We start from the raw sequence: 20,361 nt of genomic DNA, 5'->3' as shown, positions 1-20,361 counted from the left end.
TACTGTGCAGGTCCTGAATGCGGCAGGGCCGTCTGGGCGGGAGTTTTGAGGTCCCAGAGCTGGTTGAGAGGGCCCAGGTGGGCCTTCCCTGACCCTCTGGACTCCTGGGGGAAGGTGGCTTGAAGAAGGACACAAAAGGGTGGGTTCAATGGCCTAGGGCTAAGGGCAGAGTTGCCTAAAACACCGTCTGCCAGAGAGAAGGCACTAAGGGAATATTCTTGGATAAAGTCATTGCCACGAATGGAAGAGCAGGTGGCCCCTTCCTCCTGGGCCTGGGGCTGGGCTGAGCTGGATTTGGGGAGAGCAACTCTCCTCCAACCCTTCCTTCCCCAACACATGTGACACACACATGTGAACACACATACACATACAGTTCCAGATAAGAGTTCTGTGTTCCACACTGCTATGGGCTGAATTTATATGTTGAAATCCTAACACTCCGTCCATCAGAGTTTGACAGTATTTGGAGACAGGGTCTTTGGAGAGGTAATTGAGGTTAAATGAGGTCACTGGGGTGGGCTCTAATCCAAGATGACTGGTGTCCTCAGGAAATGAGGATGCAGACACAGAGGGAAGGCCCCGTGAGCACACAGCAAGAAGGTGGCCATCTGCAAGCCAAGGGGAGAGGCCTCAGGAGAAACCAAATCTGCTGACACCTTGATCTCAGACTTCCCACCTCCAAAATCATGAGAAGGTACATTTATGTCGTGTAGGCCAGCTGGCCGGTGGGGCTTCACCATGGCAGCCCCCGGAAGCTCATCTACACGTTCATTCTCAGTACTGCGTCCAGCTCAGTGGTCTAGGATGGGCTCTGGGACCATGGGCTGGGACCCCTAGACATACCCTCTCCTCTTTGGGCATCAGTTTCCCCTCCATGAATGGAGGCAGATGGCCTGGGGGTGGCCTAAGGTCCTTGCCAGCTGGGACCCTGTACAATTCCACAACTCAATTCTCTGGTCTCCCCTCAGAAGACCTAAGAGGGCTCACGGCCTCCCCCCAGATCAATGCTTAACAAATGTCTGCTGTGCAATGCAGGAGTGACGGAGCCACACAGAGGCAGAAAGGAGCCTGAGGAACAGAGGAAGAGGAAGGCAAGGGACAAGACACACAGAGGAAGACAGAGACCAGAGAAGTGGAAGCCGCAGCAGAGATACCAGGGGATTCTCTTGTGATTTGATGGCGCTAAATCCCTCTGGGACCCCAGCTCCTTTCTTGGCTGGAATTGGGCCTGGGACTAGGCTTCCAGTGGGCGTGGAGTGGGGGCTGCTGGTGGCGTTGGGCCGGGAGCTGGTCTTGTGATCAGTTCTAGGACTGAGGTCTGGATCAGGATGGAGGTTGGGCCCAGGGTGGGAGTCGGGGATGGGGCCATCTTGACTCTCTCCTCTGGGGCACGTCTTGTCCCCTTGCCCCTCCTTGCTGGCTCTCTGGACTTCCTCATGCTCATGACTTGGGAGTGGGTGGGCTGTTGAGAAGGGACCAGGGTGCAGGTTGCTTCTTCCCCTCTCTCCCCTACATCTTTTTTCACTTCCTGCCCTGAAAGTTCCCCAAATTGTTGGTGCTTCCCAATCCCCAACCAGGAACTCATTCTTCTGCCTGAGCTGGGCCTTCCTCTGGGGTTCATGCTCCTGCCACGCCCCAGGGGAGTAAACATGAGTCAGGTACCTGAAGCTCAGAGGGAGAGGAGGAGAGATTTCTCGGCCGCAATTGGAGGAGTTGAAAAGCAGTAAATGAGTTCCCGTGCATTAACCCATTTAACTCGCACAAGGACAGAGCGAGGTAGGTATCATTATACCCACTTCCAGCTGAAGAAAGTGAAGGTCAGAGATCTTGAGTAACACGTCTAAGGTTCACTTATGGCTGGTAAGTGGCAGAACCAGAATTCAAACTTATGTTGGTTTGACGCCCGAGGCCCCGCCTGCCTTCCCACAGGGAGTTCCTTTTACATAATTGGACCCTAGCTTTTTTGGGGGAGGGCATGGCACTGGGCACAGAGGTTGAGTAGTGAGTAGAAAGGTTCCTGAGCTCAAGGAGCTGGCAGTCCAGATGGAGAGAGGGAATATAAAAGGACCACGAGAAACAAAGTCCTCCATTCATTCGTGCAACTCGTGTTTATGGGGAGCAGACCAGGTGTGGGTGCCAATCTGAGTGCTGGGGGTTTGGAACTGCAGGAGACGAAGCCCTGCTCTCTCAGTGCCTGCCTTCGAACGTGTGCAGAAGGATGCTAATGAAATACGTAAAATGCCTAATATATTGAATGGTGACAAGTGCTATGGAGAAAAAGAGAGCAGAGAAGAGGAGAGGGCCATGGTGGAATGGAAACAGCCTCCTAATGTGGGGTCGTGGGTGGCCTGGGCAGGAAGCCCACCCTCTTGGCCTCTTGGCCCCTCAGGCTGGCGCTGGGGTGGGGTGGGGGAGCTGTGGACGTTCTGCCCGGTCCATTTGCTTGGCAAGAGGGGAGTCCAGCGTGGCTCTCCTGTGGGTGGTCTTGGCGTGAGTCTCGCACTCTCTTAGGGGGCTTGCCCTGAACCCCAGTCCTTTGGCACGTGGACCCTAATGTCAAGATGAGTTTTTGATGTTTGATGTTTCAGGTGGTGTTAGGGTGGGAACTCATAGTGTGGGATGAGAAACAATTCTCAAAACAAAGATTAGGACAGGTTTAGAGCAAAAGTTCATTTTGCTTTCCAAAGGAGGAAAGGGCACGGCACAAAAGAAGGAAAAGGGGAAGTGCCAGCCTTGAGGGTAAGGGGTTTGGGGTTTCTACTGGGGTAAAGGGAAAAGAAAAAAAGAATAGTTATTGCTGCCAGCTGATAGTTTTTCCTTTTTGTTCCTCTTCTCTTCGAGGCTGGCTTATCAGTTTCCTCGGAATGTGGTCTGGCAGGAACTGGGGGAGGGTCAAGTTCCTTCTATCTGCTCAGTTCCCGAAAGTTAAGGCACAGGTGGTTAATCAAACAAAGGGGCAGTTGTGCCTTGTGATCTTTCTCTTCAAAGGGGCAGTTATGTGCTGTGAGTTTTCTTCTCTGTTAGATAGTTTATTAGCAATGCTGGCCTTTCAGGTGGTATTTGTGTACAGAAAGGACTATGTACTGTCATTCTGTTTTTATATAATTAAGTCCATTTGTTAAAGTGCGTTTTAAAACTAGTTATCCCTAAGCTTCTTATAGGTTCAACTTATAAACATGATTATTTTTTTATAAATTGTGCTAAATAAGAGCCACCAACTTCACTTTCTCACTGATTATTGCATAATAACAAAAATTGAAGACAGAAAACTTAAATAATCAGTTTCATTCACAAAGCAGTTAAATGCCTGGAAACATTTTAAACTGAATTTATGCATTCAGTGTATTCTAAGTATTTTAAAATGCTTGGCCCAACAATAAAAAATGAAGCAAGGGCCAGATGTGGGGGCTCATGCCTGTAATCCTAGCATTCTGGGAGGCCGAGGTGGGAGGATCCCTTAAGGTCAGGAGTTCAAGACAAGCCTGAGCAAGAGTGAGACACCGTCTCTACTAAAAATAGAAAAATTAGCCAGGTGTTGTAGAGTGCGTGTAGTCCTAGCTACTCAGGAGGCTGAGGCAAGAGGATCACTTGAGCCCAGGAGTTTGAGGTTGCAGTGAGCTACAATGATGCCACTGCACTCTACCCAGGGTGACAGAATGAGACTGTGTCTCAAGAAAAAAAAAATGAAACAAGTAAGTTAAATTAATATTCATAATGAACCTCAAAGTCCCTTAAACGTTCCAATACTGTTAACAATCAAATTATTTCATACCTTTCAACTGAAACCACAAGTCTAAAATCAAGTACTTGATTTTATATTTTAATTTGCTATCACAAGGCTAATTTCAAATTTCTTAGTATGCTAAATTTTCTTACACATTATAATACCAGATATAGATTGCTTTTAAATTTAGCACTGAAGTATTAATACTGCACATTTGATTTAATTTGCCATTATATATTTAGTTTCAAACCTTCCTAGGTTTGGAATACACTTCCCTGAAGGAAAAGCTTTAACGTCCTCTGTCCCCTGGAGTTGCTGGGGTTGCCTGAGGCTGCTGGCTGGACAGAGTTCTGACACCGGATGTGGGGTCTGGCGCTGCTTATGGCTAGTATGATTTTCCTGGAGCCACAGGGAGAAAAGTTCTGTGTCCTTTTCTAGTTGCTACATCCAGACTCTCCAAATGGGATTGAACGCACAGCCTACATTTCCTGGGTTTTGTATTTTTCCATATTCCATCTTTTCTTCGTTGGACTTGAATAGATAGAATTATATATAACCACTAAGGTTGCAACTACCTTCCTTTCCTTTACTGCTGGGGTCAATACAGAATTCTTTAAAAAAAAATTTTTTTTTTTTGAGATGAGGTCTCTCCACGTTGTGGTCTCAAACTCCTGGGTTCAAGCAATCCTCCTGCCTCAGCCTCCCGAGCAGCTGGGATTCCAGGCGGTGCCACTGCAGCAGCTGAATACAGGGATTCTTTACCATTTATTCAGAGCAGGATCCAACTCTACCAGTCATTTATGTGATGTCTGATTGGCTTGTCAAGTCAATGACTGTATGGGGAATAATGCGCCTCTTCTCAGCCCCTATGGTGGTCTACACTGTGTCCCCTTCTGGGTGGATTCCTTTTGCTCAACCAGGTGACTTTTTTTTTTTTTTTTTGAGACAGAGTCTCACTCTGTTGCCCAGGCTAGAGTGCCGTGGCGTCAGCCTAGCTCACAGCAACCTCAAACTCCTGGGCTCAAGCAATCCTTCTGCCTCAGCCTCCCAAGTAGCTGGGATTACAGGCATGTGCCACCACGCCTGGCTAATTTTTTCTATACATGTTTAGTTGTCCATATAATTTCTTTCTATTTTTAATAGAGACAGTGTCTTGCTCTTGCTCAGGCTGGTCTCGAACTCCTGAGCTCAAGCAATCCTCCTGCCTCGGCCTCCCAGGGTGCTAGGATTACAGGCTCAACCCGATGACTTCTGGCGTAGCCCACTGACTTTCCCCCTGTGCATTGCCCACGCTTTGCTTTACACCGCAGGGCTATAGGAACACTTGAAGAGCTCTTCTAGTCTCCCAAGAGCCTCGGGTCACCAAGGGAAGACTCCCTTCATCTTAGCTAGGGATGGTTCTTTCAGGCTTCGTTTGAGCAAGATGATGCTGAGGTTTTGGGCCCTCAGCAAACTCCAGTTGGTCAGCAACAGCCCCATTGCCCTGTTTGTGAAACCATCCCTAGACTTCCGAGGGTGGTCTCTTAGAGGCCCTCACATCACGGGAGCCATGTGGGCCCCCGGCCTCTGTGGGGGAGAGGGGAGGACCAAGTGCCTCTCACCTATAGAAACTCTCCAAATGCCTCCTCCTCTTCCTTCCAGTCCTCTTTTTGTTTTCCTTTAGAATCCCATCCGCTGTTATAAAGAACATCCATATCCGTTCTTGCTGGATCACAAACCCTACTTGTTTCCGTGTGCACTTGGCCTTCCTTGAGCCCGGCAGTTTTTCATCCAGTCCTTTGTTCTTGCCTGTGTGTGGGGTGGGGTGGGTGGGAGGAGGTACGTGGCACTAGGGGAAAATGAATAGAACTCTTTTTCCATGGCTCTAGTTATTATTATAAGTATACACACACCCCTTTTCCTGTTCTAATAACACTTCTGCTATAAAGCAGAAAGAGGGCTGGAGATATTATTTAAATCCAGTTATGAGAAAATAAAGTGACACTCCTGCACCTTGAGCTGCGACAGCCGTAGCACGTGTTGCAGAGATGTTTAGGGGGTTGGATGTGTAATTCACCAGTGTGGCAGGAGGGAGGAGGGTCGAGGCTGTGTCCTGGGGCGTTCCAAGCACAGTGCAGGAGGAGCGTAGGTCTGCGGGTGGCGGTGGTAGGGGCACGTATGTTCCAGAAGTATTTGAAGGATTTACCCCACCCCCCAAAAAAAAGAAAGAAAGAAAACTGAAACAGCAACAAAAAAACATAACAGAATGATGGTAAACTATATCTGAGAATAAAGAATATGGACCAGGGGAAGCTGAAACAAAAGTAGAAGGTCAAAATGGGGAGAAAAAAATGGTCGTAAGGACTTACACAGTTCTTAATGTTTAGTCTCTGGTTTTACTCTGAGACTCCTGGAAGCCAACGTGAGAACGGAGACGCAGTTATGGAATGTTAATTGTCAGAGGGAAAGAAAGGCTGCGGGCTTTATTTGGGGCACTCAGAGAGTGTGGAGTGCAAGAGTTCTGAGCCTTTGGTAATGCTTGAAGCATAATAGGCTGCTGATGCTTGCTGACTGAATACCTGAGCAAACGAACAAATGAATGGGCTTGTGTTTACTTCAGAAACTAGGGACCAATTTCTAGAGGAAGCCATTGGAACAGGAGACTAAGGCTTTATACAGTTTGGGGAAATGTTTTCTATTATTTCTTCTCCATTGCTTTCTATTCTTTTTCTGTAATTCTTGTGTGTGTTTTGTATGTACTGATTCTATCTTACCAGTCTCTCATCACTTTTCTTATGCTATATTTTCACTGTTTCTGTGATGTACATTTTTTCACATCAACATCTCTGAAGTTGGGATGTTTTACAGTCGATGGCATCTCGCAACTGCTTCCATCAGGAGATAGCTGTGACACAGAGGTCACTGCTGTGCGTGCTTGCACTCGCCGAAGGCTCCACCAACCCAGCCACTCATTGCGATTCCTCCAGTTTCAGGCAACTGACCATTTAAGGATCATTTATGGAAAGAATATGTGTCCTGAATCTTGTCTGAAAACCTTCCATTGACATCTCCTGGAAAGATAAAGAAAGCTTGCAGAGAGGACGTCAGCTGCTCGGGAGGAAATCCCAGAGACGAGAATGGAGGACTCTGCAGAAATGCCATGTTAGCAACGCTCTTGATAGCGTGGAGGACAACATTGGCATCGACAATTTGGGGTCTCAAATGAACCAGGAGAATTAGACTCTGAAGATGAAGTGTGAGGAATATTTTAACCAATTTATTTTACTTGCATTTATTCTATATTATAGAATTATCATTTTATTTACATATATATTTGGGAATATTCTAACCAATTTATTTTATTTATGTTTGCACATGAGTGATATAGGATAAAATACATGTCTAAATAAGTCTACAAAAGCACTTTTAGTAAGTATACAATAGAAATTCTAAGTGATAAAAAGTAATTTTGTCGTTGTTTTTCCTTAGTGGTCCATAAACAATGTGTATCTTACAATTGACGGGATCTTCAATTTGATGAAATATAGTAACTTACATCTCTTTTGTTTTCTCCATCCCTCCCCTCCTTTTCTGTTGTGGTAAAATACACATAACATTAAATTTAAACCATTTTTAACTGTACAGTTTGGTGGCATTAAATATATTCATATTGTTGTGCAGTCATCATCACCTTCCATCGCCAGAAATTTTCATCTTCTCCACCTGAAACTGTGTCCCCATTAAACAGAAAGTCCCCATTCTCCACCTACCCCAACCGCTGGCAACCAGCATTCTTTCTGTCTCTGTGAATTTGACTACTCTAGGGACCTCATCTAAGTGGAATCATGCCATATTTGTCCTTTTGCTGTGGGCTTATTTCACTTAGCGTAATGACTTCATGGCCTATCCATGTGGTAGCCTGTGTCAGGATTTCCACCTTTTTCACGGCTGAATAATATTCCAGCGTTTGGATAGACCACACTTTGTTTATCTATTCACCTGTCGATGGACACTCGTGCTGTTTCCACCTTTTGGCTATTGAGAATAGCGCTGTTACGAACACGGGTGCAGAGATCTCTTTTCCTTGGCTCTGAGTCTTGGGGGGATTTACCATTTCTGTTCTGTAAATCACTGACCCAGCTTCTTGCTATTACCAGTTGGCTCTTCACATCCTCCACTGTGTTCCACAATTATCAATCGTACCTGCCCCGTGGGGTGTTGTGCTGTGAGGGTTCACCGAGAAGCTTCTGTGGGGGATTTGGGACAGTGGCTCGCATGAGGACAGCGTGCGAGCTCCCAGGGCCTAGGGCCCACTGAGATGGGATCCTTCCTACCTCCTGCTTTCTGCACGGCTCTCTCCGACCCCCTGCGGCTTCTGGGTTTGAGTGACTTTACTCCCCAGGAGAGGGAAGCGTCAGGCAGGAGCTGAGAGCCCGGTGGCCTGGCCCACAGGAGGCTGGGCCTGCGGCTCGGATGCCGGATTGGGCAAGAGCAGAGGACCGATCCCTGTGATCCTGGTCGGGGATATTTGGAGACACCACCAGTTCTGGGAAATTCAGAGGCAGGAAGTGAAAGGGAGGAGGGTTGGAGGGGAATAGCAAGCAGCTCCCCTGGCCCCACTGGCCTGGCTCCTCCTCCCAAATGGTGCGATGAGGAGTGAGGTGACTGGTGTGTGGGGTGGGGACAGCCCAGGAGGCCCTCTTCCTGGGGGTGTCCAGGGGGAGCAGAGATGGTCCCATCCCCCACCCCCAGCACTCACTGCCTGAGTTCCAGCTCTGTTTCCACTTCTGTTTACTGTCCAAAGTCCCAGGGGCAGGAGATGCCAGGTGAGAATCACTTGGACACTCAGACACACAGGCTCAGGGCGCTTGCGGGACCAGCCCCTTCTCCCCTTTCCCCTGCTCAACTTGTGCCACCCACCCCAGTTTTCTGAGCTTTAACCCCCGCTCGCCCCAGGACTGGGCTGCCCGTGGAGCCAGGAGCCAGCTCCACACCTTCAGCAGGTAACCGAGGTGGGGGAGGCAGCTGGGATGGGGATGTTTGCGATTAAGGACGCCCTGGTTCAGGGACCATGGGGGCTCAGTGGGAAGATGTGGGGTGGTCTGGTCCACGAGAGTATGGACAGAAGGCTTCTGGCTGCGTTAAGCCCTAAGCAATCTCTTGAGAAGGGACAGGACCCAGCAGTATTTCAAACCTCAGCCCCAAACTCACCTCCAACCTCACACCCAACCAAACCCACCATCTCCACCCACTCAGGCTCTACATTCAATCCCACCACCAGCCTCCACGTGAATTTGCATCTTAGCACAAGCCCAGCCCTCAGCTCAGCCCCAGCCCTGAGAGCAACCTCAGCCCAGCCCCAGGTCCAGCTCCAGCCTGGGCTCGCTATGGCCAAGGATTCTCAAGACATCCAGCAGCTGGATTTGGAGGAAAATGACCACCAGCTCGGTAGAGGTGAGGGGCCTGGCGCTTGTAGGCAGAATCCCAGGGGAGATCTATTTTGGAAAAGCAAGTGTCCGGTTCTGGGGCTTCACTCCACCTCTGTCTCAGCTCCCAATGCCCCTCTGTCTCCCTAAGGTCTGTGTGACATTCACTCTGCAAGTGGGGACTGGGCCCTTCTGGGTGTGAGGTGCCCAGCACCTCTGCCTGCCCCTGACCTCACAGGGCCCCAGGCAAGGGTGTGTGCCCAGAGGTGTGGGGACACCTGGAAGCTGGAGACAACTTCCTCCCCTCCTCCTCCCAGCCTGAGAACACACGTGCCTTGCATGTATGTGTGTACGCGTGTATGTACTTGCAAGGAATGCGCATTCAGCCCGGACTGTGTGTGTGTGTGTGGGGGGGGGTGAGTTGGGGTGGGTGGGGAAACGGGCACAGAGAGATCCTGGAAGATTCCTGCTCCTTCCCCAGCCCCCAGGCCCTCTACCTGGATCCTACTAATCTTGACGGAAGGCCCCCAGTGTCTGGGAAAAGGTTTTAAGGCAAGAGAGAGAGAGAGAGAGAGAGAGATCTCTGAGCAGTTCTAGGCAGAAGGGCAGGAGTCAGGGATGGAGGAGGGTATCAGGTGTGTGGGTGCTGGTAGTGGAGTGGGTTCCACAGAGGCAGGAGGGGCTGGGACTTGGAACTCAGGGAGGGGGATCAGTTAGCTAGGCTGGGAGGAGGGACCCCACGTTCCTGAGGCTGGCAGACCGAGGGAGGGCTGGTGCTGGCCAGGGCAGGGCAGGGGGGCAGGGAGGATAGGCCCTCCACCAGGCGGTGGGCTCCATGGGGCAGAGGCCATGCCCACTTCACTCTTCCCTGCAACTCCAGTGCCCAGACGGTGCCTGGTGCAGAGTGAACACACAAAACGATTTAGGATATCGTTGAATCTTCTGAGAATGAGAGGATTTAGAGTTTGCGCAGGAGGCTTGGAGAGAGTCTGGAAGTTTTGAAATTAATGAGAGAGGGAGCTCGCTCAAATGGACCGATGGACACCACCGGAGATGCAACCGAGTCAGCACATTTCTCCCCAGCAGCCTCTGCTGCCCCGGACAGGGAGTCATTGTGTGGGCTGACGTTGACCAGCTGCTCACCAGGGCCCGTCTGCCACTCTTGCTAGCACTGTATGTGTCTACAGTTTTCAGCAAATTTAGAAATGTTCTGGCCATTGTTTCATCAAATATTTTTTTGTTTCCTCCTCCTTTCCTTGAAGGAATCCAATTACCCAGATGTCAGTGGTCCCGCAGCTCACTTGTGCTCTTGCCATTTTGTTTTTGATTCTTTTTTCTCTTGGTGTTTCATTTTATATAGTTATTGCTAGTGTTTAAATTAACTAAATTTTTCTTGTGCATGTCTAATCTTCCACTAATCCCACCTAGTGTATTTTTCATTTCAGACATTGTAATTTTCATCTCTAGAAATTCAACTTGGGACTTTCAAATACCCCTCATGGTTCTACTTAATTTTGTGAACATATGGGATAGAGATACAATATGTCTTAATGTCCTTGTCTGCTAATTCTAACATCTGTGCCAGTTCTGGATCTGTTTCAATAGATTTATTAATAGTAAAATCCTCATATGAGTTGTGTTCTCCTGTTTGGTTGTATGCCTCGTAATCTTTGATTGGATGCCAGACATTGTGAATTTTATCTTGTTGGGTGCTGGGTATTTTTGTATTTGAGCTTTGTTCTGGGACACAGTTAAGTAACTTGAAGTCAGTTTGATCCTTTGAAGTCTAACCCTCTGGTCTCCTCAGCATCAGCTCCTCAACTCAGGGGGTCTTCAGGGCTTTGCCTGGATTTCCCCTTCCTGGCCTGTGGCCTGAAAACTTTCTCCAAGCAGTAGGCTGAGGCAGTCAGGGGGCTCATCTCGTGTGTTTCCTACCTCTCAGGATCATTGCCCTTCATTGCCTGAGACCACAGTCTAGAAAACTCTCATTTCTTGTAGTTGCCTATTGTTCGCCTTAGTAGTCTCAGGGGAGGGTAAATCTGGCCCTTGTGTTTCCACCTGGGGCAGACCCTTTCTTTTACTTTCAAACTTGCCTAAGCAGCATTTAACTCACTTAATTCTCTGAATAATCTAATCAGGTAGCTACAGCTGTGATCCCCATTTTACGCATGAGAAAATGGAGGCACCAAAACTCGAATGACTTGTCCGTGCCCTCAGAGCTAGTTGGTGGCATGGCTGGACTACAGCGCAGGTGTCTGGTTTCGGGGTAGACGTGCAGAGACAGATGGCTGGGATGACCCAGAGTCGGGAGTTGAGAGATCACAGGTCAGGTCAGGAAGCAGGACAGGGGCCTGCTGGGTGGACAGTCCTGGAGACAGCAGCCAGGGGCTCATCCATGGAGCCCCAGCTGGGGCGGGGAGGACTGGGGTCCCGAAGCACTTCTGGATGGAGAGGGGCAGTGGAGATGTCAAGGCTCAGCCTCTCTGGGTCAAGGTGGGGTCCTGAGTGTGGTTGCAGTGGGGGAAGGTGAAGAGTTGGTGTGAAAAGGTCAAGAGTTCTGGGTGGTCACTCACCGGGGATGGTGGCAGGCAGTGACCTGAGGAGGAAGACTCTGGGCCCCTGACGGAGCCTCCCCAGCATGTGGGGTGCTGGGGCGTGATAGCAATGAGGAGAGAGGGAAGTGCTCAGAGTCAGGGCCTGAGGCAGAGAAGAGCAAGTGTCCTGCTTTCAGGTGGAGGGTGGACGGTCCCTGCTCTGGGCCTGCAGGGACAGCTGGAGGGGCAAGGCCAGCTTCGTGCGTGTGATGCTGTGGGTGTGGAAGTGTGAGAAGGTGCACAAATGCATGCATTAGTATGTGTGTCTATGTGAGTGTGTGCACGAGAGAAGGTGTGTGCTCGTGAGTGTGCCAATGTGTTTGTGAGTGAAATGAAAGATGTGTGTGTAGGTGTGTATGAGTATTTGTGGGCTAAGGGGAAAGGGTTCACAGGGGAATGCGGGTTCTGGCGGGGTGTGGGCCAGAGGGGTTGGGGGGAGGCTCTGAGTGGCGTGGAATGAGGAGAGCAGAAGGGGCCTGGGGGGTGGCGTCTGGGGAGTGGTCTACGGTGGAATGACCCGGACTTAGGGATCCCAGTGGGATTTTGGGAGGGGAGGAGTTGTTCTCATCTGGGACTTGTATGAGGGACCCAGGCATGGATTTTAAGAACACAGGGCCCAGCCTCTGGGGACCCCAGTCGGAGGGGACAGGGGCCTTGGAAGAGTTGGGACTAGAGCCTGAGGTGATCTGGAGGCCTCTCCCAGCGGCCAGATGGGAAGGGAAACCATTCACAGACCTTTCTCCGGACGTGTGCCTAGTCAGGGCCCCATCTGTCCCCTGGCCCCCTCTGTGTCTCTCCTGGTCCAAGAGTGGGGCTTTGAACACAGCTGATATGAATTTCGTGTGTGACGTTGCATGCGTGTTGTGTGCTCCTGGGTAGGTGGATGTGCATGTTTGCACATGTGTATGTGGGTGCCAGCATGTAAGTGTGTGCGTGTGTGTGTGTGTGTGCACGCGCACACGTGTTTGGTGCCCAAACACTGTGGTCAAAGCCCAGGCGCCCCCTCACACCCTCCCCACCCAGTCTCATGCCCCCGTGGGGTCAGGCCTCCTCCGACTCCTGGGTGGTGGGGCGCCATGTGTTCCTCCCCTGGGCCCTGAGCATCATGTGCCGGCTCCTGAATCCCCCTCTTCCGCAGGGCCACCTCCACCCCAGCCCTTTGCACAGCGTCTCTGCTCCACGCTCCGCCTTGGTCTGCTCGGCCTGGGCTTCAACGTCCTGCTGCTGGTGGCCATCTGTGTGATTGGGTCCCAAAGTGAGTGTCACAGTGGCCAGCAGGGGTGGGCAGCGACAGGGCGAAAGGGGAAGGGGTGGCGGTAGAGTGAGGCGTGTGCTGGGGCAGGTGGGGGTTGACGATGGGGAGATGGTGGACTCATCAGGCGGCAGCGATGTCGGGGAGGGTGACAGCAGCTCGGATGGCGTTGGGGACACCCCCTCCCCCATGCTGTCCCCACTGTCTCCTGACAAGGCACACAGATGCAAGTGGAGCTGCGGGCCCTGAAGGAAACGTTCAGCAACTTCTCCTCAAGCACCCTGACGGAGGTCCGGGCTCTGGGCGCCCACGGTGAGTGGCTGGGGTGCGGCGCTCTCTGTCCGCACAGGTGCGCGGGCTCAGGGCCCAGTCTGCAGTGGGGGGTGTTCGGGTGCTGTGGGGTGCAGACTGGGGCAGACAGCCCAGCCCAAGATGCTGGGCAAGGCTGCCAGGGACGCTGGTCCACAGCTGAGGGCCCCCAGGGCCAGGCAGGTGAAGAGGAGGGCGCTTACCCATGAGGGCCAGGAGGTGAGGAAGGCCACTGGGACTGTGGGCAGTTCTAGTGGTGGGAGCTGGCCTGCGGGATGAGCAGTGAGGGTGGCCCGAGCGGTGTGGAGGGGCCACGCCATGCAGGCTTACTGTGAGAAAATGGGGAGCCACCGAAGGGATTAAGCAGGAGAAGGACCTGAGCCAGTGCGCCTGGGTAGGAGTCTGGCCGAGGCGGGGAGGCCAGACGGTGACGCCTGCAATGGCCTGACCCAGGACAGGGTGATGGGCCCCTGGCTGTGCCCTGGGAGCGTGAAGCTGGGGGATGTTCAGGGGGCAGAACAGAGGGAGACGGTTTAGCTTCCCTCTTTTTCAGGAGGCAGCGTAGTGGGCAAGATAACGTCTCTGGGAGCCAAGCTGGAGAAACAGCAGCAGGACCTGAAAGCAGGTCAGAGACCCTCCTGGTGTGGGGGTGAGCGTGTGTGTGGTGTGCTATGGTGTGTCCCTGGGTGCGGTGTGTCGTGTATCTGCATCTGTGTGTGTGTGATGGGTCTGTGTGTGTATCTGGTGTGTGTGTCTGTGTGTGTATATGCTTCTGTGTGTATTTGGCAGGGTGTGTATGTGTGTCTGTGTGTGTGTGATGGGTCTGTGTGTGTATTTGGTGTGTCTGTCTGTGTATGTGCTTCCCCAGCCAAAGGCTGGAGTCCTGTGCCTGGCACTGGTAGGTGGGGACCGCATGACCACCCACATCACTGTCCATCTGTCCCCCAAGACCACGCCACCTTGCTCCTTCATCTGAAGCACTTCCCAGCCGATCTTCGCATCCTGACCTGCCAGATGGAGGTCCTCTACAGCAACGGTAGGGACGGTAGGGAGGAGGAAGTCTCTGTTCCAGTGTGCCTGTCCCCTCCAGCTGGATCTTGTCCCCCTGAACTCCTTCCCCCACTCAGGCTCTGAAAGGACCTGCTGCCCTGTCAACTGGGTGGAGCACGAGGGCAGCTGCTACTGGTTCTCTCGCTCCGGGAAGTCCTGGCTGGAGGCGGAGAAGTACTGCCAGCTGGAGAACGCGCACCTGGTGGTCATCAACTCCTGGGAGGAGCAGGTGAGGCCACTCCTCCCAAAGGCAGGAGGGAGCCCTCGGAAAGTAGGCTCTGGGTGGCTGGATCGGGCTTACTTCTTCTCTTTAACTTAAGGAAGAGTCCAGAAGCAGAAGAGTGGTAGAACTCTGGGAAGTATGCAGTGGAGCAGCCTTGATTCTAAGAGGTGGGAGGTTGCAGCCAGGAGCTTGGCAAAGAGACCGGAGCCAGGTGACCAGGAGATGAGGAGCAGGTCAGGAGACAGAATTCAAGACAGGGTGACCTAAAGCACCAGGACAAGGGTGGAGGCACCGAGAGCTCCTTCTTGCTGTACTGGCCTTTGCATGTGGTGGTCACTTGGGTGAAAGGAACAGAGTGGGCAGGAGTCTGGTGACTCACCTGCAATGGGTTACTGGTCCCTCCCAGGCTCTCCATGTCTCCTCTTCCCACTGCTGCCACCAGACACCAAAGTTCATGGAGAAGAATCAACCCATTAGAATGGATAGGGCAATTTTGGAAAAGGAGGGTAATAACGGTAACATTTACTGAGCACTTACTATGTGCTGGGCACTTTCATATATTCAGCTCTTTAATCTCCACAACACGAAGGGGCAGGCGCTCTTACTGTCCCCACTGTAAGGGCGGGGAAACGAGGGCACTAGGGTTAAGTAACCTGCCACACAGCCAGCTCGCCATGATGGAGCCAGAATCCAGGTCACTCGGCCTCCTTGGCCAATGTTTGTTTCCAACCATGATGTGCTGCCTTGGTACCGTGGGGTCTGTGGGGCTGTGTTCTGTATGAACTTGGAAGTATTACAATGCCACAGTAATCAGCCCATGGGATACAGAGGCCAGGATATATTCATTGAGTGTTTGCTATGCGTCAGGCTCTGTATGTGCTTTAGTGGTAGAGTGATTACAAACATATTTTGCTTTACTGATCAGGGTGAAATTGCCAATTTTTAATCAATTTTGACCTGCAAAAATGTCAGTTTCATGCTGTTCAACCTAAGATTTCAGTACTCTGTGATTTGGCACCAACATTTCATGATAGCTACAACTTCACAGTGGACGGTGCTTTCATCATTATGAAGTGAATGTCAGTGTCTCACTTAATGCTTTTTGCCTTGAATTCGTTATCTGATATATAAATGCCATGGTCCTTGATTACTTTTTCTTTGCATTGTTTGCTGTATCTTTGTCGATCTTTTCATTTCTAACCTTTTTGAATCTGTTTGTTTTAGATTAGTGATTCTCAGCCTTGGCTGTACATTGTCATCTCTCAAAGAGTTTTAAAAAAATAACCCCTACATCTCACCTTCAAAGGTTCTGATTGATTAATATTGGGTTCCTCCTGGACAGTCCCCCGAGGGATGCTACGGTGCAAACCAGATTGAGATATTTCTCCTATAGCTTGTGTATATGTTTTGTTTTCGATTTTTAAAAATTGAGTAAGTGTACCATTTATTAGGTGAGTGTATCTCATTTACATTTATTTTTTAATAGATAAATTTAATCTTAATCTTGTCTTTTTTTGTCTGTTTAATATGCTTCTTTTGTTCTCTCAGATTTGCTATATGGGATGTGTTTTTGTTTTCTTCCCTGTGGTATTTGGAATAGACGTTGTTTGAGTTATTGCAGTGATACTTTTAAATGGTAGGCTGAAACTTACTGGCTTCAAAAACCAAAAGAGTCAATACTGCGTGTGGAAACTAAAAAAAAAAAAGAAAAAAGAGTTTATAAGCCTGAGCAAGAGCAAGACCTCATCTCTATAAAAAATAGAAAAATTAGCCAGGTGTGGTATTATGCACCTGTAGTCCCAACTACTCGGGAGGCTGAGGCAGGAGGATCGCTTGAGCACAGGAGTTTGGGGTTGCTGTGAGCTAGGCTGATGCCACGGCACTCTAGCCCAGGCGACAGAGTGAGACTCTGTCTCCAAAAAATAAATAAATAAATAAATAAAGTAAAAAAAAAAAGGAAATATAGTTCAAACTTTTCAATTCCTTTCCTTATCATCTTGTTCTCTTCTCTGATACTGTCTTAGGTGTCTTATGTTATCCATCTCCTCTTTAATTTTCTGAGAATGGAAAGAAATTATTTTTCACATCCTCTTATATTCTGAAACAAGTCTTCTTTTCAAAGTATACTTTTCATCTCTCCTTTTGCTAGCAAGATCTTTCTTCCTCCTCCTCCTCTTCCCCTTTTTTGGGCATAAGATCCATGATGATTTTCCCCCTCTGCCACTTTTATGAATGGGTGAAATTCTTTCTTTCCTGTTGTTTCTTCCCTGTTGTTCACCCAAACTGGGTTACCCGGACCGTCTTCTCTGATCGTCTGCCGCTGTTGGTCCTGCTCTCAGCCTTCAACACGGAGGGCTGGATGTTGCCGATCTGTAATCTTTGCTCAGTTATTTGGTTTCTTGTAGTGACAGGAAGAGGGAGCTTGGCATCAGATAGAATATCTTGTCTCCAGGCACTTTCTCTCCCACTCTGTCGACTCCTCTGAATTTGGGGAGCAGCTGCACCTGCCCCTGAGGCCTGACTCTTCACACACAGGACGTTGCCCTACTGGCAGGATTCTAGAGTTCAGGGGTGCCACAGTAACTGATGCTGCCCTCGGACGAGGTGCCTAACTGCAGCCGTAGTTGTATCTCTAGGGAGTGTGAATGGAATCAGTCAATTTTCCCCTAAAGCAGTTGGAGGCCCTTCAGAAGTGTCAAAGGGAACCATTAGGTATGCGTGTTGGTCACCAGATCCATCCCTCTGCTTCTCCCACAGAGCCAGGTGGCCATACCTTCCCCAGCTACCCTCCCACACCTTGAGATGTAAGTCCTCAGCAATAGCCGTATCTGTAAGAGAAAACGCTTGGAGGGGCTGTTGCGCTAGGGCGTGTGCACGAGTCCTGGGGCTGTCTCTGCAAGTTCAAAGACCACCTTCACCCAAGCCCCTACAGCTGGCTGGCTGGGCTGCCCCCTCGCACCCAGGGCTTCCTCCCACTTCCAGCACAGACTGCCAGACTCCATGTAGCCAGGTCACAGTGGGGCTCTGGAAGTGGGTCTAAACTTAGAAGTCCCCGGGCCTGGCAAATCTCAGGAAGTGACAGCTACGCACAGAAGCAAGACCAACCTGAGAGGCGAGTGAAACTGACGTCCTTAATGGTCTGGGGTCTCAGGGGCAGCAGGAGCAGGGACCAGAGTCAGGATTCCAGGACTTTGAGGCTGTGGGCAGAAGACAGGGAGAGGACGGGAGCTGGGGTAGAAGCTGAGTTGGAATGAAGGGGGACACTGGGCCAGGGCTATGAACAAAGGGCTGTGGTCACAAACTCAGGTACCAGGGCCCTGCCAGCTCCCTGCAAAGTAGCAATCATTGTGGCACCCAGCTTGAGGGGCTTCTGAGGGTTAAATGAGATAATCCTTGTAAAGACTGGGCACAAAGTCTAGCCCAGTGTGTAATGAACAGTGGCCTCGGTAGGGAAGAAAGAGCTGGGAGGCGGTCGTGCTGGGAGCTGACACTTCAGCCTGGGGGTGAAGGCCATAGCTCCATGCCTGCATGAAGGGAGGATAAAGGGGCAAGGACTGGAAACTTCCCTCCCTCCTGCTTTTTTCCAGAAGTTCATTGCACAACATACAAGCCCCTTTAACGCCTGGATAGGTCTCACCGACAGTGATGGCGCCTGGAAATGGGTGGATGGTACCGAGTATAGATACAACTACAAGTAAGCGGCCCCCTCCCTCCATCGCCTCGTTAGATTGCCCTGGGGACGGCCACCTGCCCTTTCACCCCACTACACTCTCCCACCTGTCCTTCAGGGACCAAATTCCCCAGCCCTCTCCTTTTGACTCCCAAAGGCTGTGCCTTCTGCCCCTGAACCCCTCCAAGGCTTTTCTGGGGTAGGGTGAGGGATGCTGGGGTTGGGGGAGGTGTCAGAGCTGAGCCTTGTCCTGCCTCCTTAGGAACTGGGCCGTCACCCAGCCAGACAACTGGGAGGGACACGAGCTGGATGGAGGTGAAGACTGTGCTGAAATGCAGCCGGACGGCCGCTGGAACGACAATTTCTGCCTGCAGGTGTTCCGCTGGGTGTGTGAGAAGAAGCGGAATAGCACCCTGCAGGAGCCCTGAGCCCGGCCGCCCTGCCCGCCCCGCTTCTCTGTGGGGGGTTTTGAAGAAAGGGAGAAAAATAGAGTCAGAAGCATGGGGAAGAGTGGAGGAAAGATATTAATAGAAAGGGTGGTTTAAGAGTCTCAAACCCTGGGGAGGCTGAGATCCCTCCTCTTCCACAATTCATTGTAGCTATTCTAACTTTCAGCCTCCTCAATGGAATAGGAAAAGAAGAAACGAATGCTTGAAACTGCGTGGCCTGGTTATTTGGAACTGGGAATTGCAGGGTGCAAAGAAGAGGGAGAGGAGGGGGCCTGGAAGAGATGAGTTGTGAATCCTGGACAGCTGCCCCTTGACACGCAATTCTGAGGGACGCCGCTGGGGGACAGGCTGGGGCAGAAGGGGGCGGGGCCTGTGCTCCTGGGTGGGGCAGGGGGTGCTGCTCTGGGGGCTCCTGAAGGGGGCAACTTGGCCGGCCGTTGGCGTCTCCCCAGGCCAGGTCCCAGGGAGCACCCTCAGCTCCACCGTCAACCTCCACGAAAGAGGTTCACAAAGAGGAGGAGGAGGACTGGCAAGTTGTCTTCCTGTCCCTGCCTCTTGTTTTGTTTGTTTGTTTTCACACCAAACAGATCTAGACCTATCTCCAACACCAGCGTCAACAACAATTTCTACACTGGATAAACTTCCCCTTCCAAGATCATTCTGAAACTGACTTTGAAAGGATCTTTAAGCAATTACATTTTTAAACTTTTTATTTATTTATTTATTTATTTTTTTCTGAGACAGAGTCTCTCTCTATTGCCCAGGCTAGAGTGCCGTGGCGTCAGCCTAGCTCACAGCAACCTCAAACTCCTGGGCTCAAGGGATCCTCCTGTCTCAGCCTCCCGAGTAGCTGGGACTACAGGCATGTGCCACCATGCCCGGCTAATTTTTTCTATATATAATTTTAGCTGTCCATATAATTTCTTTCTATTTTTAGTAGAGATGGGGTCTCGCTCTTGCTCAGGCTGGTCTCGAACTCCTGGGCTCAAACGATCCGCCCACCTCGGCCTCCCAGAGTGCTAGGATTACAGGCGTGAGCCACCGCGCCCGGCCCACATTTTTAAACTTTTTAAATTACAAAAGTTATATATGCTATTAGTAAAAAATGTTTCAAATGTGGGAGTGTGTGTGCACACACACAGGGAGTGTCCTTCTCTCACTCCTCCCTCTTCTTCCCGGAGCCAACTCTTCCATGAGGAACCTGTGGGGACCTTTCTCGTGTACGTGCAAATTTGCAATACTATGCATCATTATATATTATAGTTTGCCTTTTCACTTTACAGTGTCTTGTGGACATTGTTCTAAACTGTGCCATCATCTGACAGGTTTTACCTCACTGAATTTGGCAGCTGTAGAGAATTCCAGAGTATCAATGTGCCATGTGTTAGAGAATCATTCTCTGTGGTGGGCAAGTACTTGCCATTTTTCTTTGTTTTCACACACAGTGTTTCAAAGTAATTTTTTTTGCTTGTAAGCTTGGGATAGGTCAAGACTTCCCAATTTTCAGTTGCAAATTTTCTAGGACTGCTCCTTCAAAACTTGCATGATTGTCGTTAAATTTAAAAACTTATGAAAATGGTAATACACACACTCCAAAGGCTCATAGGGCTAGAAGCAGCCACTTGACTGCTCTCTTTAGTTCCTACTGCTGCCCAGAGAAACTACTCTCAGTGTACTAGTTGTTT

General features: G+C 50.4%; 1 protein-coding gene across 3 annotated transcripts; it reads left to right on the top strand.

The window, feature by feature from the left end:
- The first annotated feature begins 8,319 nt into the window (after positions 1 to 8,319).
- Positions 8,320 to 18,999, top strand: ASGR2 (asialoglycoprotein receptor 2). Of its 3 annotated transcripts, none has more exons than XM_069481959.1 (9): positions 8,320 to 8,706; positions 8,985 to 9,157; positions 12,862 to 12,978; positions 13,192 to 13,287; positions 13,838 to 13,909; positions 14,234 to 14,320; positions 14,412 to 14,563; positions 18,188 to 18,251; positions 18,490 to 18,999. In XM_069481959.1, exons 2-9 carry the CDS (start codon positions 9,091 to 9,093, stop codon positions 18,753 to 18,755), a joined length of 921 nt encoding a protein of 306 aa, XP_069338060.1. In that variant the 5' UTR covers positions 8,320 to 8,706; positions 8,985 to 9,090; the 3' UTR covers positions 18,756 to 18,999. The 3 variants fall into 3 exon arrangements, with proteins under 3 accessions (XP_069338060.1, XP_069338059.1, XP_069338061.1); XM_069481958.1 differs by having other exon boundaries at positions 8,960 to 9,157; XM_069481960.1 differs by having other exon boundaries at positions 8,336 to 8,706; positions 8,960 to 9,157; positions 18,145 to 18,251; positions 18,490 to 18,718.
- Positions 19,000 to 20,361: the final 1,362 nt, after the last annotated feature.

The sequence above is a fragment of the Eulemur rufifrons genome, chromosome 9, assembly GCF_041146395.1.
Source record: "Eulemur rufifrons isolate Redbay chromosome 9, OSU_ERuf_1, whole genome shotgun sequence".
NCBI lineage: Eukaryota > Metazoa > Chordata > Mammalia > Primates > Lemuridae > Eulemur > Eulemur rufifrons.
Note: the sequence above shows the minus strand (reverse complement) of the source record. Positions and strands in the feature narration are given on the sequence as shown.